The sequence below is a fragment of the Schistosoma mansoni genome, chromosome 1 (assembly GCF_000237925.1).
Source record: "Schistosoma mansoni strain Puerto Rico chromosome 1, complete genome".
NCBI classification, from domain to species: domain Eukaryota; kingdom Metazoa; phylum Platyhelminthes; class Trematoda; order Strigeidida; family Schistosomatidae; genus Schistosoma; species Schistosoma mansoni.
The window spans coordinates 17,163,095-17,185,043 of NC_031495.1; the positions used below are offsets into that span (position 1 = coordinate 17,163,095).

A 21,949-nucleotide genomic window follows, 5' to 3' on the forward strand; every position below is an offset into this window, starting at 1 on the left:
TTAGACAGATTAAGATTCAGATTGATTAAGTGATACCGTTAATGATAGTTTGTAGCAGAATTAAGACTATAGTCTGTCGGCTGACATAACAGTTTATACTTGAAGTATAGTTCTTAATCGCCTGTCAAGTCATTTTACACTACGCCTACTTGACTTAACAGGCCTTGTTCAAATTATTCGTGTTTACATTTCAAAATGAAGATGAAATAAACCATTGTTGTTTTATTATCTGTAAAAGTTGTTCGTATGCAAGAAACAAACATTTTAACACTTGATAACAAGTATCCGCAACAGTTAGTGATGTTAACCAAAATACGATCTAGTACTGAAAAGTCGTAGTTAACAAATAGAATTGTTTTTGACTTATATAAACGTAAACTATGGAACTTATATAAAGAGACTGATTGAAACCCGAAAATAAACATGTTGATTGTTTTTGACACAAACAAACATACAAGAACTGATGTTATATCACTTAATAAAAATATTCTATTATTTACATTAATAAAAACTAATTATTCTTACTTTTGCCTATATGTGTATTCTGTTCGATTTTTTAATTTATGTAAGGTTGATTCCAAATGTATAATTTTCCGTGAAAGTTCATTTTTCTCTAACAATAAATTTTGTAATTGACGATCTTTTTTTGCATGAGCTCGTTCTAAAATTCTTATATCTCTTGACAAAGTATTATATTCATCTTCAACACGTTGAAGTAAATTTGACAAGTTTTGCTCTCTTATTTCTGATTCTCGAAGCTGAAGTTTAACAAAGTAGCGAAAAAGTCAACAAGAAGCTTCAGTTTCAACATTTTACTAATTAATAAGTGCAGGTATTTACAGTGCCATGGTTGTTATAATCAGGAGGTCATTGGATGAGACTCTAATTTATGGACGACCTTTGAGCGACGTTAAAATGACACTGAGATTATCCAACTACTAACCAGGACCAAATGAAGGTTATAAAAGTGTGAGGAATTAGAATTATGATTTACAGTTGATGGTTAGGGTCAGGAATCAGATTAAGAGTTTTTATCACGAACTTACATCAGCTAAAGAGCCAGAACGCTATTTGGCCAAATAGATAAATGAAGTTCGCACCCAAATCCAAGACCTATGATTTTATATGTAATTTGTTCGTCCATATATTAGAGTCTCGTCGGTCTTTGTTATTGTAAGCAGAATGACGACAAGTAATATGTTTCTTTAAGTACATAGCAATCATGTTGGTTAATTAGTTATTCGTATATGTAGATTATGAAAATTCGATCTTGAAACATTTGTAAACTTTGTGCACAAAGCAACTTATTGTTTAATCAATGGCAGACTCAACCAAGTTAACCTTATCCAAAATCTAACCACTAATCAGAGTCCAGAAAGCCTCTGAAAACTTTTATCTGGAAATATATTTTACTGGTTCATTTTATCGTCGAATCAACGCTTCTCAATCATCACCTTTTTCTGTTTCTATTAGTTTGATTCAATAATTTCGTAGGCGGCTTAACAAAACAGATGTTTTGAGGCCAGAAACACCACAAAGCTTGGTCGTATTTGAGTAATAACGTTAATTCAGTATGAGAATAGGTTTCCCTTAGATTCGTAAATGAACAACGCTTAAAATTATCAGTATGCCATAACCATGATAGGAGATAGAACTAAGGAGAAATAGCTGAAGGCACCAAATATACACTATTACAAATATTCAAAGTCCAACTGTAAGTTTTCCTGGTATAACGAGAAATCTACTACCTTAAGTTAGCTGGTTCCAATCTTCAAAATTAGGTATTACTTTTTCATTCAAGTTGCTTTTTTGTAACAGTTTAGATATTCAATAAAGAAAGAATAGTACAATGATAAAGTTTCTAACAACTAATGTCAACATATTGCTAAATTATTTTTCGAGCAAATATTCTATAAAATAATAACCTGTTAAAGTATTTATATGAGATATAAAATCATCAAGCTAGACATACACAACTGAAATAATACATAAGGTTAAATTAAAAATGCCCTTTATTGTGTTATGTAAAAGTGGTTTAAAGAAATTCATTAGAAATGTTGAAGTCTCAGCTACATAAAAATACAAAATAACTAGTGTATTCAAATGCAGTTTATCATTTAAATTGAATCAAAACTGATAATGTTAATTTTATACAATTGAGATCATAAGTCAATTGAAGCTAGCTTCCAGGTTTCCTAAGGTGGTCTAGCTTCAACTAACTCATGATCTCAACTATATAGAATTACTAAAATTTCCACGAAACCCCCTTCTGATAATGATTATGTTGAATTCGTTTTTCAATAACGATTACTATTTAAGTTATATGTTCCTTTATCCTATTGTTCCACATTATCAAGTCTAAAATCGTTTTTTTTCTCATCTTCACATTTTAATGAACTAAATGTATGACCAGTGAAATGTAATAGATAAGGTATAACTCATGTGATTCTCATAAATGTTGTTTACTTGTTAAATTACCAAAAGTGAATATCTTGATTTATATTAAATGAATTTCTCACTAATTTAAATCTAAGTACAAAATCATTCAAAAATTACCTCCCCCCCGGCAAAAAAACAAATTGAGATAAACAAACGTCACACTCAATTTGTATTAATGTTTGTGAATTCAAGTGTATAACTTTTGGTAAATAAAATTACCAAAATATCTATATATATTCTTAACATATTTCTTTTTTTATGTCATATGAATCTGAAATCTAGATTGTAAGGAAGAAAATTCAAGCAAAAGACGGTTTCATTAAACATAAAGTACTTTATTAGATGATTAATAATTCTTTCAGGTAAATGATTGATCCTTATTTCAAAATAAGTGACCTTAACATTCGAACAAATGTAAATTAGATTTTAGATAAAGTATGTAAAAGGGTCTTGGGTGGATAACATAAATATTCATTGAAAATTCAAGATTTCTCATTAGTTTAAACAACTTTATATATATTCTTAATACATACTGTAGATAGCTATGCAATACTAGTTTATTTTATATTTTGATTCTTCGTTGAACTTTTAGTGTCTATGGATGTAGAAAGCTTTATCTTTTAGTGAGATATGATATCTACAACATAGTAATAACTAAAGAATATACCAAAGTTGACTGTTCTAAAATCGTTTAAAAACACAGGCAATAAGAATATACTAAGTTGATTAGTAAAATTGACTAGCAATACGCACAAAAAAAAGTGGATGTTAATCATATGTTTATTCCTGAACACCTAACTTCCAACTGTAAAACACTTATTAGCATGATGAACTATCTTTCGTTCTTACACAGTATAAGCGTTTACCGTAGTTGTGGTGTGATCACGGATAAAAGAATCCTGATAGAATGATTTACATGATGATCTTTTAGAATCACTACAAAGCTTAAAAGTCTATCATCAGGAGCAACCACGCAACAAGAAAACGTGTGTTGGCTGTGTAGCTACATATACAAATGTGAACTGACATCGATCTAATTTCATGTGACTCCAAACAACACATTATATGTTTTCGTTGATGAATTTACCAAATTTGCCGTTACTGCCTTTAACGATTCATTTGTAATTATTTGTGGCGATTTTAATTCATGTGATCGTAGCTTCCTTTCGTCACCAGGTCACCGAAATGTACTGGATATTCTATTTTGTTCGGATGCTTATTTAGACTTAATTTTCATTAATGATGTGGGAATATATGTGACTCGTAAACGGGCTCCATTGTCTAGTTCTGATAACTGTATTATCCGTGTTCGATTTAAAGTATATGGCAAGCTTGGAAAGAGTACACTCTTGCATCAGGCAAAGAAACTTAAATACAGTAATTACTCAACAGTAAATATCCTGAATCTGAAAAACCTGTTTCGTATAACAAACTGACTTGTCAAAAACACTGCTGACGTTTTCAATTATTATTTTAAATTTTGCTTTGATGCTTGTTGTCCCACTGAAACCATTTTTGTAAGTTGAGATCGACTTACATCTCCATAACTAAAGCGATTATGGAGGGAAAAAGGAAGAATGTATATAGAGAAGAACTCCATTGAAGTTTGAAAGCTAAATGGTCTAATAAGCGACTAAATTCTAATTTTACTCAGAAACTCCTATTTTGTAAAAACTCTTCGAATATGTGGAAACTACTTAGGGAGACTACAGGTGGGAAACGAGGTAGTTACGGTAGCCAGTTTAATATTCGTCACCTTTCCTAAAAACAATGGAAAACATATTGCTACTTCCACTTCAACCTGCTTTAGAAGATCATATCAGTTTTACATGTTGGTGTTGTTCAGTATTGTAACATAGAGTTCAGATAGGAAAAGGGCAAGAAATATGTTCAGTGCTCATTTCTAGACCATAAATCTCCATTTGACTCTCTTCCAAGACCACTACTACTAGACAAGTTTGCCAGCGTTGTCGTCGACAGTTGGATTACCAATTGTCTGTGTTCTGGCCTCTCTGGAAGAAAAAAGTACACAGTATTCGGAGGAAAGTGCCTAACGTCTTCAGTAACTCAAAACGTGTGACGCAAAGAATTGTTCTTACTTTTTTTCACTTATCTTTGTTACTGAATGATCCGCCGTTTTCTAGAGAAAACGCTTTTGCTGGATATGCTAATAATACCACTGTATGTGAGCCAACTTCCCATTTTCAAATCCTCTGGAGATGAATGATTTTTGTTTCACATTGTACTATGGCCTGCTGTCAGTGGTGTCACAATTAGTCCTCATAAATGTCAAACTATTAGTTTAAGCCTAAAACATTGACAGAACTTAAAAACCCTGTTATAATCCCACCAATTTTGTACTATTGAAGATTCTGTAATAAAAATACTGTCAAAGGTCCTTTTTCTTCATTTACGTTTTTCCTATGATCTCCCTTGGTCTTCTTCCGTTCGACTTACTATGTAAACAAACCATATGCTTTTGGCACTGTTCGACATTCATTTAAATGATCTTTACATTCTCACATATCACCTATTATTATTTACTGTTCTCCGTTATTCATACACGGGCATTTGCGAAAAGATTTTGTTGTGATCTGAAGAGTGCTGAAGACGGTTAGAGGGTGTGTCTTGAATCTTTTAGGGACATTATGAACAGACATTTAAAATCTTGCGAATTTCTGGAAATTATTATCTCATCAGATACTAACAATCCACTCCATCCACAACTTTCTCCCAGAACGAGACGCCGATAGATTAGAATTCATTCACTTAGCCAAAGGTATGAAAGCTCTACAACACCGTGTCTAGTAAATATACTATGTGACGAACAGGTTGTTAGAGTTAACCTAGTCAACAAATAGTATTCTTAAACATATTGCTAATTAAATGTTGTATAAATTCTTAAATTCTTGAAGAAATTTTCATTTAACTCCATGTCGTTTAATTACTTATTTTGTGTGTATATGTATGCAAGTATCCATTGTGCTTTCTTTTTGCAAAAGAAACTTATTAAAATAGTTTATGCTATGAATTCTGTATTATTCTAAACACATAATGTTGAATAGAGCCATCAATAATGATGATAATAATAATGACCAACACTTGATAATATCACAAATTTTCCTGTTTTTCATCATATCCTACCATAAAAGTATTCTTTATATAAACCGTGAAACATAACTATTCTTTCATGATTATGATTATTCTTGTTAATTGTGAACTCTTACACAATCTTCAATCTATAATAGTAAACTCACACTTTGTAAAATGTATTCACGTTCTTCCATCGCTTTTAAATAATCATTTTCACTTTGTTTAGCATTAAAACGATAATCTTTAACTTTTCCATGTAGATTATGATAAGATTTTTCTAAATTTGTTGTTTTCTTCGACCAATAATCAGCCGTTGCACGTACATCACGAATTTCTGCTACAAATAATTTTAATAAACTAATGAAAAAGAAGAAAAAGAAAACGTTTTGCCTGATTAGTTTGATTATGATAAGGATAATAAGTGCGTTATATTACACTATAAAGTGGGTTCTTAGCAAAAGAACAATGTATTACTGTAGACTATAATTTAAGAAATTATCTCACTTGTAACTAGGCAAAAATATTCTAAAATCCTTCCTTGATCACTTTTTTGTCACATAAACTAAGAATCTCGATTTGTTTTCTTCTCATTTCAACAATAAAAAAAAAGATAAAAGAGCATTTACTTCTGTACTGCTTAATGTTTATCATCAGCATGAAAGTATATTTTACGATTCACATACATAATTATTTTGTTGTTTAAACATCTATAAAGGAGAAAAGTTTATTACAATATTTGTAAAGTTTTAAAATAAATAAATTCAATGTTTGAATAGCTTGGAAGACAATTTTCATTCATAGATTTCATGTAAGACTATATGTTAATAAAATGAACAATGCTTAACGGTGGATAAATTTTTCTTCCAGTAAAAACCATTTACCTGTCATCATTATTACTGCTATCGATTTAAACACAAAAATGAACCGATAACGTTGATATTCAACTCCGTTTTAAAACTTTTTATAATATACAACTCACTTTCTTGAAACAAATCCAGTTATGAATTTAACTTACTATGAAATTATGAGTATGTGATTTGTAAAACCTTATTTAGAGAACAAACCAGCTTCCAGTTGAAGAGGGAATTAAGAAAAGACGTTATAAGTGGGTAAGATATACATTGAGAAAATCAACAAACTGCATCACGAGGCAAGCGCTGACTTGGAATCTTGAAGGAAAATGGAAATGAGGAAGACCAAAGAACACACTGAGTCGAAAATCGGAAGCAGACATCAAAAGGATGAGTAGCGACTGGAAAGAATTGAAAAGGATTGCTCAAGACAGGGTTGGATAAAGAATGCTGATGGACAGCCCATGCTTCTCTGTGAAGGGTAACAGGAGTAAGTAAGTAAAACCTTATTTGCAACGTATTCACCTGTGGATTTCTGGTGAATACAATGCTTATGGCAGTTATTAAGTTCGTTTGAAATACTGGGAATATATTGTCATTGCTAATAGACACTCAAAAATTTGTGAGTAATTATTCTAACTTGCATGATCAGTGAATATTGTTTCATTGCAATGAAGGTCTCATATGATATGATAATATATACAAATATCTATTATGAAATAAGACCTTTTTTAATTTCAATCGATTTGGTGATATACAAAAAAATCATGGTAATGACCTCCAAAGTATACATTTGAAATGATCTCAAAGATTTCAATTACAACTTTCAAAAATAATCGTTTCTCTAAACTTATTCAATTTCTGTCAAACTATTTCTTCTAATATTGACTAACATTCATATCAGTTATTTAGCAATCGAATTAAATTATCAAAGAAAATACATAACTGATACAATCACGTGATTTTTAATCTACAACGTTTATCCAAAATCTCTGTTGAACAAATCTCTTCACAAATCTATTCGTTCTGTCAAAGCGGTGCTCACAGCTACTTGAACATTCCTTAGAGAACGTATTCACGAAGTCACTATGAATCTGGTTTCACTGAGTTCAAGGGTTAACACCATTGATGACATTTCGTCCGTTATCAAATCAAAGGAAATAGGGTCAAATGTAAACGAATTTTCTAAACGCAGAGAATAGTTTCATCATTAATCGTCAAAACAGAGACAGATAAGACAGTTTAAAAAAATTTCGTAACACGTATAAAACCACAAACTTCAGCAGACTGGAGATAAATCCAACACATCGGTTATTAACAAATCAACCATTATTTTATCAGATAGGAATCTAAATACCCTCGAAATGTCTCTGTCTAAAAGGGTCTTAATTTCAATATGAATAGACCATTATTATCACCTTTGAGAATTTTACCTGAAATTAAACCGGCTTTGAATCTTTTTTCTGATGAAGCAGCGAATGATTTGGGGAATAAAATAGCGGCCACTTTATCATATCAAAAACCACACAATTCCAATCTAACTAAAAATGATTTATATCCATTAAAACATCTGAGAAATGATAAGACAATTGTCATTACAAGAGCAGATAAGAGTAACACCAAAAAAAGTAACACACACACATTATGAATAAATCAGACTACGAGAAAAAAGTCAGGAAGACTGACAACAGATGCGCTGTATGGGCTAATAAGAGCAGTCTGAGCATAAAAGATGGTATTCAACTAGCTACCATATGGCAAATGTTCATTAACATGTAATTTGACCCTATCTCTATCCAACCCGTTTATTTCACACACATCGTTATTCTGATATTTTAGCATTACAATTATAAATATGATGGTTCTCATTTTACATCCACATAGACGGTTTAAAAACAATTTCAACTTTCAACTTGCACTTTTATTTACTTCATATAAAACAAATAAACGCCTAATATCGACTATCAATTACTCAAACATACACACAATCATTCATTCATTTCTCTTCACATTGTAAACCTTTCACATGATTATCATTTAACTGACTCGTGTTATCCTATATACAAAAGTCAACATCCGAATATGATTAGTTAAGCACAGTAAGTATTTGATTTGATTTTTAAACATCATATAATTTTCGATGATTTTGATCTTGATTACTACCCTGATGTCTAAGCAAGTTTGCTGGATGAAAATGTGGAATTATTTAAATTTCAATAGATGGAATTATTTCAAATATAATCCTCACAAATAAAGAAGAGTTAAGCAAAGATGGATAGTGGCTAGCAGTGGAATCAAGGACGCGCGTATCATTCTACCTGCGACTCGTCAGCTGGATGTACCCGCATCTCACAGTTGATGTTCACTCTGGGACTCGAACCCAGCATCCTACGCTTCGAACGTCATCGCGTTATCCACTCAGCCACTAAGTCCTGATAGCCACTTGCTTGTGCAATGTGTTGAAGTTTAAATTCACTAGTTACTATCCATCTTTGCTTACCATGCTTGAGAATTAAGGCTATATCGAGGCAATACGCACGGTATACACATATGACAACTAGAAACTGACCAGTTGCAGTCCTAAACATCAACAGGAAGATTCAAACAAACAATACTAAGTGAATTTAAAGAAAACTTAAGTTTTTGAAATTTTCAGGCAGTTTATATTTATGACGAAGTTCAAGATCTAAAGTATGAACATCAGTTTTTCGTGGTAGGCGTGAGATAATGGATTCATTAAAAAAAGAGTTCAGTTTTTAAAATACCTTCTATCTACTCATATGACTGTACATTTCATTCTTTATTCAATTTCATCAAATATGTACTTAAACTGAAAATCGACTTTAGTAAATGAGCAATCATAAAGCTTTCTGTTATCAAAACCAGAAAGAAATGTTTTTTCAAATAAGAATTATTTGACTCTCAATAATTTACACAAATGAAAAGAATGTTTGAATAGCATATGAATACTATATTTTAAGTATTGTGTGATTATGGTAATTAAATTGAACATGAAGATTATTCATTATTGATAAATCAGTAGACATTATTGAGGCACTATTGATAATTTTAATTCTTGCCTCATTTCAAAAAGCGCTCGCTTTAAAATGGTCATTATTCACCAAAATGAAATACATATTTGGGTTATCAAGTTAGCTCTATAGACATATTTAGTAACACGCTTTTTGCCTAAGATTGAGTTTAATTTGCATGCTTTGCTAATTTTCTAATGTAGATGTCATTAAGCTCGACAATCACACTAGTTTGAAGTTTTGGCAGACTTCGTGTCATACAGCTTACCACAATTTAATAAAATGTGAGTAGTGAACAGTGATGAACTCTTTTAATTTTTTTTTATAAAGGAAATTTAATTTTTATTTCCGATATCAATGATATTGACTTCATATTACATACCGACTAATGAGCTTTACTGATATAATATTTGTTACATAACCTATTCAAATAGTCACATCCAGCTTGAGTAAAAATTGAGAACAACTATAGTGAAATTAGTGAACTGCTGAAGTCCTATTTATGAAGCCAACGATTTGGAGAAAGCATTTGCTTTCTGGTGAGATTTTTGAAGATAGCAAGGATTCTAAAAGGTCACGACGACTGTCAATCCACTATATGAATGAACAACTCAGATCTGTATAGTGTTTTGATTATTATCATTTCCTGTTCACTATCTGAGCAACTAATAATAAACTAAATTCATAAAAAAGGTTCGGCTTAGTTGAACTTAGAAAACAGTGAAACGACATGGTAGCTAAAAGTCCTAACTACAAAAGACTCCGAAGAATATTTCTCACCATGGATTTTTTGGGCACAAGATTTCGAGAAGTGATATTTTGAAAACGGATAGAAATGGAATACTCTGAGGTTTACGATTTCCAATATTTACTGAGTTTACTTTCTCTACCTATCAGATAAGCTACTGATATTTTAAGTGACTAGGTCATGACAGTGAGATAGGTTTAAGTGCTCTGCACAAATACTTGATTACTACCACATGACAATAACTGTTGTATATGCAATTTAATACTCGGATAATCATCATGTTCTATGAAATGATTGACATGATGATATTTTTTTCATGGTTTATCCAACTATATCTGTTTTACAACTAACTAGTTTCATGCACTAAATTCAAATAGATTATTAAAGATTCTTTTTTGTTGAAAATCGAAAAAATTTAATTTTTCTCTACATTTTTTTCTAAATAAAGTTCATGAATTTGATTTTTTTTTTAAAACATTTTTTATTGATTACTCATTCTGATAAGAAAATATTTTAGTAGTAGTCTATTAATGTATTTATATAGGTATATGTTAATAGGGTTACATTTACAAATAAATGGGTGGTGATATCATTGAAAAAAAATAATGATACAAAAAAATAATTACTCATTTGACATTACATATACAAATATGGAATGTTTATTTGTTTGTGAATTAATACCGAAAAAAAATGGAAGTAATGAATATGAAAAAAATTCATTGAAATGTTTGTAGAATTTCTTAGGAATTTTTTATGGATGTATGTTTGTGGTAAAGAAATGGATCTTTCGTAAAGTTTATGAATAATAAGTAATATTGAGTTAATGTTAATAATAATGTTAGCTCAATGTTTTCTGATGTCAACTATGAAATTCAATGGTTTCTTCAACTCCCTTCCCCCATCTTCCTTAAGTTAACTTTATCAATTGTTAGGTAGAACAATGATCATTTCTGTCTAAGTTTCTTTGGATAGTTATTTATTTCACATTATTAATACTTACTTACTTACGCCTGTTACCCCTGATGGAGGAGCAAAGGCCGCACATTAGTATTCTCCGTCCAACACTGTCCTAGGCAATCCTTTCAGGCTCTTTCCAGTTAACATTCATCCTTTTCATATCTCCTTCTATTTACCGGCGTAATGTGTTCTTTGCCCTTCCTCCTTTTCACTTCCCTTTCGAGATTAAGGGATTGCCTCGTGATGCAGTTTGGTGATTTTCTTAATGTATATCCGACCCACTTCCAACGTCTTTCCCTAATTTCCTCTTCAGTTGGAAGTTGGTTTGTCCTCTACCACAAAACGCTGTTGTTGATAGTATCCGGCCAATGGATGTTGAGTATTTTGCGCAGACAACTGTTTATAAATACTTGTACCTTCTTGACGATGAATTTAGTAGTTCTACACGTTTCAGCTCCGTACAGTATGACTGTCTTGACGTTCGTATTGAAGATTCTCACTTTGAAGTTAGTTGACAGTTGTTTTGAGTTCCGTATGTTCTTCAATTGTAGAAATGCTGCCCTTGCTTTGCCAATCCTTGCATTTACATTTGCATCAGATCCTCCTTGTTTATTAATGATGCTTCTCAGATACATGGATGTTTCCACCTGTTCCAGAGTTTCTCCATCAAGTGTGATTGGGTTGGTGGTCTCCGTGTTGTATTTGAGAATCTTGCTTTTTCCTTTGTGAATGTGGAGGCCTATTGATGCATAGGCTGCTGTTACATTACCTATCTTCGTCTGTACTTGTTCGTGTGTATGAGATAGGAGAGCTAGGTCATCTGAGAAGTCCAAATCATCTAATTGGTTCTTAGATGATCATAGTATTCCGTGCTTCCTGTCAGACGTCGAGGTCTTCATAATCCAGTCAACCACCAAAAGAAAGAGGAAGGGGGAAAGCAGACAGCCTTGTTTGACTCCGGTTCCACATTATTATTAATATTAACTAAATGTTTTTACACATTATTTATAAACTTTATGAATGATCTATTTCTACTTTATATTTCTTTACCATACACGCATATAAAAATTCTTAGTAAATCATACATATATTTTCATAAATTTGTAATATTTATCATCACCATTATACTGTACTAACTCACAATTTTACAAGTCACAACGAAGAAACATTCCTATTTGTACTTATAATGCCAGATGAAAAATTATCGAAAATACCTAATTCATTTATTTTTATAAAATTTCATGATAACTAAAATATTCAGTTGATAATATGGCTGAATTTAAATATTTGATATGCTTTTTGAATAAGACCATCAGAGAGTTGACTCAAAATAAGTCAATTTACGTATCCTGTTTAATGGATGTTTTGGCCTATTTATCATTTGTTTGCTTTTAAAAGTTATTTAAGGCTAATCATTTGGCTTTGCTTGTGATTGGATAAAAGAAAGACTTATCTCTAGTAAGTTCTGATTATGATTCCCATAGTAAACATAAATACATCATTGTAAACATTGTACTTTTACAATTACAGATTCACTAAATAGTTCAGTTCATAATCGCGCATTACATCTGTTTAGTCATTAACAAATAATTTATTAACTAACAACAATAAAGTAAATAAATATTTACGTGATAATCCTGATAAGAGTAATACCGTTAAGATTATTTAACTTCATAATTAACTTATGAATAATAGAATAGTTTAACGATAACCAATTACGAATTGCTTTTTACACATTGAAAAATTTGTTAACGATATTTCATCATGAATGAATAATGATCAGATCATTGCTGCATCCTCAAATAATATTTGAAACAAACAATTCAAAATATAGTAATGTTTGGAAGTGAACAAAGAATTAAATTCCATATTATTATCATTACTACTAATATTATCACTATTAGAACCAACTTACAGTATTACAATCCCGACTGTTGCTGCTACCTTAAAGTGGTGGTCAAGCTTGCTGATAGTATAGAACCAAACAAGCTAAACTGGCTGGAATAATCGTTCCTCAAGGTCCTACTATACCAGAAAGGTCGGTTGAAGAGCGGTAAAACTAAAACCAGCAAACCCAAGGTCAGAAGGCGAAATCGTACTGCTGACTGTACAGAGATGTGACAGCAGTAAGGCGTTTCCCTCAGACAACCAGCATAACAGAGATGCTGCCTTCCCGCAAGGAGAGGTGGGGTTAGAAAATGTCGACCCTGAAAATGTACACCTCGCCTTATCCCACGGATATACGTCTCCGGCGGTAAGGTCCTAACAAGTACGGAGCTAACACAAAAATTGCTCACAAGAAGGTTGTGTGTGACCGACCTCAATCAGTTGTCCCTTGGACATTGTGGTCACGCTTTCAGGTCACCAAGATCACCTATAACATAGTTTCATTTCAGGTACCTCCAGAAGAACCCTTCCACAGTGTAGGCACAACCGGGAAGGGATAACCACCCTCACACCTCTAACAGCACTCAAGATCATTATATTCGTAATCAATCTCCCTCCTCAATTCTTATTATTCCTCCTACATCCAATTTCAACATTAAACTTCCTCTTTTGGCTTTCTCCTCAAGTGTCACCATAGCTAACGACTCTAGTGAGCAAAATACTGTCCCAGGTATATTGAAGTCTTGCTCACAATTACACATTGGAGCTTTCAAGGTACGCACTCTATGTCAAATCGGCCAGCAGGCCCACTTAGCCAAAACTTTAGAATCTCGTACTGTTGATGTATGCTGTGTCTTCGAAACACACATACAGGATCCTAGTGTAGTCATTCACTTGCTCTCACCTTGCCCAAACGGAGAACCGACGAGATACACCCTCCGTGTATCTGTAGACCCGGTGACTAGTTCTCGTGGGCTGGCAGGTGCAGGCAGAACAAGCACTGTTAGGATGGATCCCCGTAAACAGTTGCCTATGTTCGGCCGAACGGCTCCGTAAGAACTCGGAAGGGAAAGGACACACACAGTTGCTTTTCGTCGTTTCTGCCTACACTCCCACTGACTGCAGTCAAGATGAAGTGAAAGGTGAATTTTACAAAAAGCTTTCCGAGCTTCTTCTGAAAGCTCAGACATAGTATTCGTAGCAGGTGACTTTAATGCTCAGTTAGGTAGCTTAAACCAATCAGAAATACATTTAGGTGGATATTTTATTATTCTGGTTCAGTGAACAGATAATGGTGATTGATGAACTCAAATAGACCATATTGCCCTCAATCATAGTTGGACAGGCTAGATAGAAGAGTGTCGCCCGTTCTGGAATACATGCTTAGTCAAAGATCATACTCTAATATGAGCATGCATTTGCCTGCGCCTCACTGGACGCCGAAAAACCATACTAAGAAGACCCATTTGAGTTGAACTCAGCAATGAGAATGCCAAAAGTAGATTCCAGAAACAACTGAATTCACATTTAGGCAGTTATGAAAACGAGGCTGACCCAGGTGTTGCTTGAAAAGATATACAAACAGCTCTGGAAACAGCAGTGACATCTATTAGTGATTTAATCCAAAGGGTTACAAAATACCAGTGGATTTCTTCTAAGTCTATTGTACTGATGGATTCTTGTAAACTCATCCCATCAGACTCTCAACACCATGAAGAGCGAAAGCGAATCACATCTAGGTTGGTCAAAAGTCTAAGGAACGACCATGAGCAGTGGTGGGTAACGAAAGTAAAAGAGATGGAAAAGGCATCGGCTGTTCGCGACACCACATAACTTTTCAGACTAACAAAAGGAACTGGAATTAAGAAGTCAAGTGTAAGTGAGACAATCTCTGAAACGATGTGTAGAACACTTTAGAGAACAGTTTAGCTGGCCTTCAGCTACTCTATAGTTAACCACCATTCCCAGACAGCCTGAATGGAACATTGTAATTGGTCTCCCTACTATAGCCGAAGTTTGAAAAGTCAAGCCAATCTGAAACGAGGAAGAGCAGCTGGTCCAGAAAGGTTGGCCATAGAGGTCTTTAAACATGGTAGTCCAATTTTGGCGATTAGGTTGACTAATATTTTAGCTGAAGTATAGGAACTGGATGTAATCTAATATGACTGGTCACAATCCCTGTTATGTTATGTCATTTACAAATGTTTTTCGCAAGAAAAGCTGACTGTGCACAATAGATTGACTGTCCTGTAGGTTACAAAAACAATTCACTGAAGAAAATTTTATTAAGAAGAATAGATATAGGAAATATCAAGTCATCTAATACTATTTTTAAATTAGTGTTTTTATTTAAGAATGATATTTGTGTTACCTACTGTTGATTGCTCAGCCAAGTTTTATTTCGAATACTGAGAAGAAAAAGGAAGTTAGTTAATCGATCTTTTAAATATAGTTGCTGTTTTCCCCATAATTGTTGAATTAATTTATAAAACTCGGTTTAGAGGACTCATTATTACAAGAACAAGAGTTTTTCATAATTGTGTAGTCTCTAATCACAGAGTTTGGTTCGGTTCTGTGGATATCTATTTCACAAATGACATATCAAAAAAAATACTCAAATAAACTATATTGAAAAAATACTATTTGTGAGATGTCATAAGTGATCCCAGATTGAAACATTTACAGTCTTGGAAGAGTATTATTAAAATCAACGATATGTATAAGTAATTCCTTAAGTGACGGCAGCAAAAATACATACAAATCAATTTGTAATGAAGCTGTTAATTTCATGAGGATATGTTCCAGTGAAGCATTATAAACTTCACAATATAATTGAGTAATATGTTGCTAAGCATTGTAATCTAATCTGTTTTCAACATCATGTTATTTAATAATGTTATATTAATATCTGTCGAATAACTGATGAGCTTTGAGAATTAACGTAATATACCTCAAAGCTTTGAATGGCTTGACTATGATAACCCTTAACATTACTTTCTTCTGTTTCAAGATTCTTTGATATATAGTAAATGTACTTTAAACTGATTAGCTTAAAATTAAAAACCACTGGCTTATTGGCATAGGTTTCCGGCTCATATCCATAAGGTTACAAATTAAAATCCCATCTCATCCACCTAGGTTTAAGAAGTTATTTGCTGCCACCACTCCCCATCTAAATTGAGGCTCAAAAAAGTGCATTATTTTTTATTTTCATCTTAAAATTTACATAACGATTGAACTTAATTAAAAATAAATAATACATTTACACCGCTTTAAACTAGAAATAGACGAATTACTTAGAGCATTATTAACTTTACTAAACATTTAAACATATTTGCTTCAAGTAGACACATATAAAACATTTCCAGGGAAACTAGTCAGTCAAGAAGTTCACTGTTATAATTAACTGACCAGTTGATGAGGTAACTGCGTAACAGGCAGTTTGATTTTCGGTTTCAGTCATATCATATTCCTTGATCAGTAAAATAATCAGATTCATATTATCAGATTGAAATTAAGTATTTAAACTAAGACGTTTTGAGAATATTGCATGTGTGTAAACTCACTTACTTTTCAGCCTCTTTTACACAGGATTCCAATTCAGCTATTCTATGAGCCATTACTTCTTCTGTCAATTTATTGCCATTTTTATTATTAATAACTTGTTCCCATTGTCTTGTTGCTCGTTCACAGTTTCGTTTAAATTCATCTAATCTATTTAAGGTAGGTGTATTTGATGTATGAATTACCCGAACATCTTGTGGTATACGTCGTATTTTTATAGGAACACTGATTTGTGGCCTTGATATACTTTCATAATTGTTTGTTTGAGACGCATTACTCTCTGGTGCTATCTTAGTAACCGTAGATAAAACTTTATGTGGTGTCAAATTGCTATGACCATTGATATTTTCATCAGATTTTTTAGGTACATTTTCCACATGATGATGATATTGATATGAACTGCAAGAAGATGAATAACTTGGATATTTATTTGTTATACGTGTCTTAAAATAATCAGAAAAGTCCGGTGGTGATGTAGGATAACCAGCTGATGAAACAGTATCAAAGTAAGATTTAACAGATTTCTCTTTAACTTCTTCAGTTTCTGTAATGGATGATCGTATGATCTTTTTTAGTGGAGGAACATTTGTTTTGGATTTTGTATCAGTTGTTGCTGTGCTGTCTAACATTGAAACAAGGAAGAATAGAATACATAGAAAATAAGTGAAAACTGTTATCAAGATACATTACATTTTCCAAAAGTCTTAAATATGGGTAAAAAGGACTAGCGAAATTCTTGCATACGTTCTACGTATCTCATTTTAACATTATTATTCGATTTTTATCAGTTATTCGGAATTTACATATATATCATACAGGTATTATTTAAAGCTTTCCAAGAATTGTCATCCAACTAAGTAAAACCAATAACAATGAATTTTCAAATGTGAATTTTTATTTTGGCTCACAAATTCATTTATAAGATCAACTGCAGACAGTAATAATGAATTCAAATCAGGTCTTTCATGTCACCGATTTATGTTAACGCTAATACACTAACCTTAAAGTATTTAAATTTAAGTTATGTGTAAAATGAAGGTTTTCAATTAGCTGTAAATTATGAATGAAAATAATGTAGTTAAGACGCTTGTTATTCTGTTCTGTTTATACATGTTTATCATAGATACATGTGGAAAACATGAATTTTTAAATAAGCAAATTAATATAACCAATTATTTATAGATATTCTTAAAAGAGTTGAGATCATGATACAATTGAAGCTAGACCATCATGGAAAACATGGAAGCACTGGACGGCCGTTTCGTCCTGTTATGGGACTCCTCCTCCACGACCCCGCTTCGCGAGTTTCGAACCCAGTACCTACCAGTCTCGCGCCAGAACACTTAACCGATAGACCACTGAGCCGGCATCCAACGATTATCCATGGTGGTCTAGCTTCAATTGACTCATGATCTCAACTCTATAAAATTACTAAAATCTCCACAAAACCCCTTCAGATATTCTTAAGGAAACGAAAGCCAGTTTTTTGGTTTTATTCAACCCCATTTTACGAATAACAATCGTTGACATTGTTGTTATGTTCAGCTGTTTGTTGTATAGAAGCTCAGTTGAGTAATATGTCCTTGTCTCAGTTACATACATAAAGGTAATTTCATCTGTCAATGTTATGTATCGAGATTCAAGTTTTTTTTCTGTGGTTTAATGATTACAGTTTTCACATGAAAGGATCTACTCACTTATATATTAAATCGAGCAACTACATAAGTACAATATGACTGAACTACCAACTCTATAAATCAAGTCACTATATATATTTACGTATATCAATCTTTTACATAATTTATGAGTCTGATTATTTTTTAATTTTTAACATGATTTTCGACAAGTTAACTAAACGTTTTAAATCTTTATTAAGTAAGAAACCTAGTTTCATTATTAAATGACACATTGCATAGATACTAGTGTGCACAATGTCTGTCATCCTATAAATACGCATAAAAATTTCTACATCATTTTTTTCAAGTTAACATATTAACGTTTTTCAAAATGTATCATTCTAATAATAAAAGATTTTATATTCAACAATATTACTGTATTATATAAATAGAGAACATAAAACGTTACATAGAGATTCTTTTCTGATGGAGTTTGTTGTTGCCAGAAAACGACTGTTGTCAAATTCTGTCGAATATATTTGAATTAAAGAATAAAACTAATAAGTCGGTATATTTCATCAAAATAAATATTTACTATAAAAAAAACGTCGTAATCTTGAATAGAGTAATTTTCGAGTAAATTCGACGCTTATCTGCTTATGTATTCCAAATCTATGAAACCCAATATGTTTATATTAATCCTTTTTTATTCAGATTTATATTTTTAAACAAAGGCTTATTTAGACATACTCAGGATGACAGAGATTCAGCAACTCATGTTATAGATTTATGATTACAAGTGAAGGATATTATCTAAATATGATTGTTTTATACAATTATTTAATTCATCAACATACTACCATACTTAAAAGTACAAAATTTGGCAAAGAAAGCATAGAAACTTCCAAATACGTAGTCTTCAACTTAATATAATATTAAATCATGGATAGTAATAAAAACATTGAACAAACTATACATAAGTTCGTTGTTTAGTCAAGAAAAAACGAAAAATTTGAACTATTTGAGTGAAGTAAAAACCACAAACTAAGTTTCTCCATTAGCGTTGCAAGTTACTTAAAACATAAACAGAACTGTAGCTCTTAGTTACGTCGTAAACTGACATTAGGAATGATAATAAGAAACAGCACATAGCATCATAGAACTTCATTTTCTTAGCACAGGACTCATTACTTAAATATTCTACCCGACCCAGAATCTGCAGGTCGCTCGGCTACTGATTTATCCTTGAACTATCGAGGTCTACATCTACAAACTCAACTACTTGGCTTAAACCTGTAAACTATACGATAGTTCGTATCATTAATTATATGGTCTGATACGTCCATAAGTATTGTTATAAATTAAACCGTTAATCGACTAAAAATTTCGTATGATACATCATATCTTTTATAGAATATACATAGTAATATATCTATTTACACGAAAAAATAACTGTCGGATACTTCTTTATCTGTCTGAAGATCTCTCCTATTAATTTTTAGGATAATAAAAGTCTGACACACACTTTTTTAAAAATTAGGACGATCTTTAGTTCAACTGATTCACACGAAAGTTTACTCCACAGATAAAATCATCAGACATATTCGATTTTAGGAATGTTTTATTGTTTGGACATGGAACCATCTAAGAAGATCATGGATCTGACATATATGATATTATACTATAATCTGTAACTATTAAAAATCCGTCTTTGGCAATATTTTTGTTGTCAAGTGACTTTTTGAATGGATTTATTTAGAGGTTATGCCGTTTATGTTTAGTTGTTTTATGGCAATTTTATTTAAGTAAACCTGGCAATAATATTATGAATTTATTAGATGTGGATAAGAGCTTTCTTTGTATTAAACTGAATTACTTTCTGTAATCTTCCCATGAAAGCTACCCTTCTGTCACTATCCATTTCAGCAACTCACTAAATTTCTAATTGATTTGCTATTGAGTAGTGACTGATATGTTCATCAAGTCATTATTAGTAGTGGTCAGGTCCTATCGATCAGTTTTAAATGTGGCTACCACGCTAGGTAAATCAAAATCGCGTCTACTATGTTGTGATGGTCTTTGGGAAACACAGTATATCCGATTTCGAGTTAATTAAACTAGAGTCTATATTGTAACTTGATCGATGGTATCTGATCTGCATTAAGAAGTAATTGGAAAGCATGCCATTAATCACTGGTTGGTAATCAATCATTTTTAAATGCATCTCATTCCTACAGGAGGTCAGTAGAGTCTCAAATAACTCAGTAGTAAAATCTCTGAATGTAAAACTGGATGACTACGATTTAAACCCATGAAAAAACACTAGTTCTCCAATGTTGCAGATATACCTTACTCAAAAACGTCAAAAAGCATGAAACCTAGGGCAAAATGTCCCTGTTGACTACCTCAAACTATGTAATGTCGCCGTAGTTCTGACTATCACTTATTATGAACGACTGGTAGCCAACATTACCTCGTGACAATGATTACACATTTAAGTTTGCTTCGCAAAAATTTGATGATTAATAGGGACAGTATTTGTGGACCGATATTAAGAAGAAATCTATAATAATATTTATAAAATGTTTTTCTAAATGATATTCTTTACCATAACAGTTTATTTTTAAAGAAACTTATAAATTGCAAGATCAACACAACGCTGTCATTTTTATATCATCATTTGCTACAGTTAATATCCCATGGTACTGCATGAATTCATCCTAATAGAAAGTCATTGCTGATATTGAGGAAATCTTATTTCTCCTAAGAAGTAAGTATATTGTCATTAGGATTGTTTCATCCAGTAATATATACTTCATCACAGTGAAAAAATCTGATATTGCTACGAATTGAATTTATTTTCTGAACACTTAAAAACTTAAATTAATGTTACTTTCACTAAATCTTGTGTGTCATTCATCCTTAATCCTAAAAGTATTCATAAAGTTATGCACCAAACTAGTACCACACAACTTATAACTTCCAATATATATTCTTTATTGTTTTTTATCAAAAGACAGAAAAGAATGAAAATTCAATCATCACCATAGTATCCGCTTTTAAATCTTGGGTTGACATATGTAATTACTTCATTAAAGTGAATTTTAAGTAACCAAATTTATTGCAATATTTCTATAGCTGAAAAAATAGATGACTCAGATGTTTAAGCTGTCAACACTCTTGCAGTGTTTTATGTAAAAAGACCAAATATATCTAAACGTTAATAACAGTTAGATAACAAGATATGAATGACATGTTTAATGATCAGTTAAAATTATGTAAAATCTTTTGGAAAGCCAAGGAAAATTAATGAAATCATAAATTTTCTGTGCCAAAATGGATCATTATTGATTGTTATCATTTTATTTGATATAGAACGTTTATATAGTTGAGATCATGAGTCAATTGAAGCTAGACCACCATGGAAAACCTGAAAGCTTCAATTGACTCATAATCTCAACTAATGAAATTATTATAATATCCACAACAAATCCTTATGTTAGAACGATTAGTTTCTATAAAAATCTGCCAGCAGGTGATAAACTATTTTTCAACCGATACCTGTGTGATAGATGTTTAAATTATGACCATTCAGAAAATATGTAATAAAGTGATACAGCCAATTTAGACTAATTTTTATTCCTAAAACTCTTTTTCCTTAGAACTCACTGAATAAAAAATACTGTCTGCAGCAGTGGTGATAAAATTACTAACCAATGTGGAATATACTTTCTAATTTTTTCCGTACTTAACTACTGAACA

The 21,949-nt window shown here is 31.9% G+C and overlaps 1 protein-coding gene across 1 annotated transcript in view; it reads right to left on the reverse strand.

The window, feature by feature from the left end:
• The window catches only part of Smp_020070 (hypothetical protein), a gene marked incomplete at its 5' end in the record, with an annotated part of 39,577 nt that overhangs the window by 10,741 nt on the left and 6,887 nt on the right, over nt 1-21,949 (reverse strand). The window contains 3 exons of the mRNA XM_018793468.1: nt 526-758; nt 5,697-5,889; nt 16,578-17,193. Of these exons, the coding sequence (XP_018647978.1) occupies nt 526-758; nt 5,697-5,889; nt 16,578-17,193 (1,042 nt within the window). The remainder of the gene's footprint in view (nt 1-525; nt 759-5,696; nt 5,890-16,577; nt 17,194-21,949) is intronic.